Below are 5,000 nucleotides of genomic sequence, written 5' to 3'. Positions count from 1 at the left end.
AATAAAAAGGGATTCTGGAAGTGACAGGTTTATTTGAGCTTTCAGAGAAGACGCCCAACAAGGCAAAACTATCCAAAACACTGTCTTTATATATATATATATATATATATATATATATATATATATATATATATATATATATATATATATATATATATATATATATATACTCAGTTTCAGAAGTTATAATATTTTGTATCATCTCGTATTTTTATACGAAATAAGTTATCTTTATACCTGTGTAATGCGAATGCTATAATATCTGTACTTGTAAACTGCAGATAACACAGCATCCAAGAATACCGTACATGTAACATTGTGTACTTCTGCCTTTACCGCACTACAAAGGATTGTGTTTATACTCACTTCATAATTTCAATTACTCTCACGCGATAGAAAATAGTTTTGGAATTCCATTTACATAAGTGCTTCATTTAAAGCCAAGGATATTACGGAAGAATCACATATAGAACACAAAAAATATTGTATCGCCAATCCTTTTATTTATATTCAATCTCATGAAAGAGAGGCATCAAGTATTTATAAAGAATGCCTGAACTGAGTGATTGGTGGGAAGCAGGATGACTTAAACCATCTCATGATTAATTTTGATATACTAATTTTTCCTTATTTTTCCTCCTCCAGCCCACGAGCGAATGACGATCTACTGGATAACGGTGCAAGACTTGAACGACGTTCCGCCCGTCTTCGATTACCTGAACGGCATCTATGAAGTGGCATTGCCGGAGAACCGAGAAGTTGGAAAGTCTACGGGAATCAAGCTGGCCATTAATGACTCTGACGTCGGTAAGGTTTTGTGCGCTGGATTTTGATACAATCTCATTTATAACATTTTCTATCGTTTGCTAAATGTTATTCCTAGCTGTCTTACTCCATTGTCTAAGGCTTCGTGTAGAAGCAAATATTGGTTACAATGTAGGCTAGTTTTAAGCCTACCTTTTTGCCACGCACTGGTGTTTTTCCCGCACTGTTCACGACCAGTTCACTCCAGTTCGCGCATCGTTCACGCGACGTTCACGCGATGTTCACGCGTAGTTCACGAGAAGTTCATGACACGTTCACGCGAGTTCGCTCATCATTCTGCATCGTTTGCACATCGTTCACTCCATATAAAAACAGGGCCTCTTCAACCCGAGGACATTCTTGGATTGGCTTCGGAAGAGACAACAATGCTTTCTGTCAGAGACACCATTGCATTGAGGAGAAGAAACGTATCTTTTTCGTTTGTATTTTTTGTTGCCCTTTATTTTTGTTTCAATAAGAAAGCATTTGATTTACATATAAATAGCAGACATAAAATATGTACAAGTATTAAGTGAGCATTTTATTTTAACATTAAAAGCAGCAAACATGAAAAGTTTTTAGGCTGTTGATTTTAAGGTAATAGAGAAAAAAGTGTGTTGAAATAAGAAATCATTTTATTTTTACATTAAAACAGCAAACAGAAAAAATTTGTTTTGCTCTTCATTTTAAGGTAATAAAGAAGAATAAGTATGTTGATGAAATAAAACATCATTTTATTTTTACATTCAAACAGCAAACTTAAAAATTTCTTGGGTTTATTTTTCAGTTCATCTTTATTCAAAACAAAAGTTTTGGGTCTTGATTGGTAATAGAGGAAAATAAGTGTGTGCATGAAATAAGACATCATTTTATTTTTACATTCAAACAGCAAATATAAACAATTATTAGGTTTATAATTTTCTTTCCGTTTCATTAATTTTTTCGTTTCCTTTTTGTTTCTCTTCATTATAAAGTAATAGAAATAGTTTGAAATAAGATATATTTTTTTTTCACATTAAAACAGCAAATATAAAAATTTATTATGTTTATTTTTCTTTCCTTTTCATTAATTTTTTCGTTTCCTTTTTGTTTCTCTTCATTATAAAGTTATAGAAATAGTTTGAAATAAGGTATAATTTTTTTTCACATTAAAACAGCAAATATAAAAATTTATTAGGTTTATTTTTCTTTCCCTTTCATTAATTTTTTCGTTTCCTTTTTGTTTCTCTTCATTATAAAGTTATAGAAATAGTTTGAAATAAGATATCATTTCTTTTTCACATTAAAACAGCAAATATAAAAATTTATTAGGTTTATTTTTCTTTCCTTTTCATTAATTTTTTCGTTTCCTTTTTGTTTCTCTTCATTATAAAGTTCACGCCACTTCCCGCATCGTTCACTCCTGTTCACGCCATTTCCGCACTGTTCACTCCAGTTCACTCCAGTTGGCGCATCGTTCACGACTATTTCACGACTATTTTGTGCGTGCCAATGCGTGCCACAAACTTCAAAACATTTCAAAGTTCTGGGCACGCATGGCACGCATTGGTACGCTCTGGCACGCGAGTTCCAGCACTCTTCACGACATTTTCACGACTCGTTCACGCGAGTTCGTGCATCAATGCGTGCCAGTGCGTGCCACGAATGCGTGCAAGTGTCAGGTACCCTTTAGTATTAATATTATTTCCGGCTTTAATAATAACAAAAATGAGAGTGACCATAATCAAGAAGATAATGAAGTCTTGCACCACATTTACTTTGTAAATGGACTTAAACCGGAACAAATAATATGTTTGTAATATATATTAAAAATTCAACCTATGGGATTATATACCAAAACCTGAATGAGAAATACTCTTCCATTATTTTCTAGCCACCTTCCATTTCACCTGCTTTCTAAGATCAGAAACCAGAACCTTAGCTTTTAGGTCCACAATATAACTATCATTCGAGGATATAATGGCACCACTGCAGAACTCCTCCCGTCTGTCGTTTTATTCGAACCGCGGGGACATTTATATTGGGCGGCAATTTAAAACTCACGATATTTCTACAAACTTATTTTAAATATTTATGTTTCAGTTTGGATTAACACCAAGTTTTGGCTTTCCTTCAACAGCCTTTTAGTTCTTGGGAGAAAGGGGGGTTCTTTTTTAGTCAGTTTCAGTTTGTTAATCAGATAAAACCTACATTCTTTGAAAATGCAAATTTTATCTTTCGACTTGTATTTGAAAAGGCTCTTTTATGATGATAAAAAAGCCTTTTCAAATACTATCTGACATCAGAATAGTTCTGCATTATTAATACATGCCCCCTACAGGCTTACCACATATAATGTGTCTTCGCGTTTTCTATATCATAACGCTTTTTATAAAATTCTGTCATCTCCATTTATTAATCATCTCAAAATTACTGTAGTTTATATAGCCTAAAGTCCCTTCTATGAAATCTACACGCACACGCATATACACATGAGGATATTTTCAACTCGCATGAACATGTGATTTTTAAAACCGAAAACCAATTGAAACAATGTACAAATCCACATTGGTTTCTCCTTCTCTTGGATGTTTACTAGATGCTTTAGAAGATTTCTGAATAGCTTTGAGAAAGTCAGGATTTATACCTTGTTTCATTTACTATTTGTGGATCTTTGCCTGCATACACACATATACATACATGCACACACACACACCACACACACATACATATATATATATATATATATATATATATATATATATATGTATATATATATATATTATATATATACATATATATACATATATATGTGTGAGTGTGTGTGCGTAAACACATATTTATGCATATATATAAACACATATCTATATATATATATATATATATATATATATATATATATATATATATATATATATATATGTGTTTGTGTGTGTGTGTGTGTGTGTGTGTTTATGTGTGTGTGTTTATGTGTGTGTGTGTCTGTGTGTGTATGCATGAACAATTTTCAATTTAATTTTTGTAGCAATATACAACAGCCATAGCACATAACTACTTGCTAACACAATAAAAATAAAAATAACTTTGCATTTACCTTTGCAGCCACCTTCACATTCTTGACTACAGAAAATAATGATAGAAATGAATGAGTAGCGCATCTACACTGACTTATCAAACTTCAGTATTGAAATATGACTCTCATTTTCTCCCCCCCCCCCCCGCCCCATTAGTGAACCTTTTCGAATTCGAGATCGTTGAAGGCAACGGCGAACAGAAGTTTCGGGTCGATGAAGCGACGGGCGAGATCCTCGTCAACAAAGTGCTGGACTACGACCATCCGGTGTATGATCGGAATGTGAGTATCATAGTGATTATGACCATGACTTTAATGTATTGTTTATGCAAAATCTATCGTTAGAGTAATATTCTGGTTTTATGTCTCAAGAATAAAACTCAGATAAAGATGATAAAAACCTCATATTATCCTTACTATTAAATTAATGATAAAACTGTCAGATTTTACTTACCATTAAATTGATGATAAACCTATCAGATTTTACTTAACATTATATCTATGATAAAACCGTCATATTTTACTTACTATTGAATCGATGATAAAACTGTCAGATTTTACTTATCATTAAATTGCTGATAAAACTGTCAGATTTTACTTATCATTAAATTGCTGATAAAACTCTTAGATTTTCCTTATTATTAAATTGATGAAAAAACTCAGATTTTAATTACCAATAAATTGATGATAAAACTATCAGATTTTACTTACCATTAAGTTGATGTTGATGATAAAACTGTCAGATTTTACTTACGTTAAGTTAACGTAGATGATAATACTATCAGAATTTACCTATCATTAAATTGGTGATAAAACCGTCAGATTTTCCTTACCATTGAATTGAAGATAAAACTCTCAGATTTTACTTACTGCTAAATTGATGATAAAACTGTCAGATTTTACTTACCATTAAATGGATGCTATGTAGAAATTTATGAAATTGTGGATTTCGTTTTATAAGACATTGCACAAGAAATACTGTTTATACTAGAATTTGCATATTTGTAGCGAGTGTCGGTTGAACTTGAAACTAATAATCTCAATTAGAAACATTTTTGAGGTGATTTTATTTAGCTGTTCAGACAACGCCCATACCTAAGGAAAATGAAAATGAAATGACATTCTTTTCCCTATGAATAATTTT

At 31.9% G+C, this 5,000-nt stretch overlaps 1 protein-coding gene across 1 annotated transcript in view; it reads left to right on the top strand.

Annotated features, from left to right (window-relative positions):
• LOC137643217 (DE-cadherin-like) overlaps positions 1–5,000 on the top strand; it is a 202,783-nt gene that overhangs the window by 128,241 nt on the left and 69,542 nt on the right. The window contains exons 18-19 of the mRNA XM_068376065.1: positions 646–807; positions 4,014–4,138. Coding sequence (XP_068232166.1) covers positions 646–807; positions 4,014–4,138 — 287 coding nt within the window. The remainder of the gene's footprint in view (positions 1–645; positions 808–4,013; positions 4,139–5,000) is intronic.

Source organism: Palaemon carinicauda, chromosome 6 (assembly GCF_036898095.1).
Source record: "Palaemon carinicauda isolate YSFRI2023 chromosome 6, ASM3689809v2, whole genome shotgun sequence".
NCBI lineage: Eukaryota > Metazoa > Arthropoda > Malacostraca > Decapoda > Palaemonidae > Palaemon > Palaemon carinicauda.
This window is presented reverse-complemented; position numbering and strand designations above follow the sequence as displayed.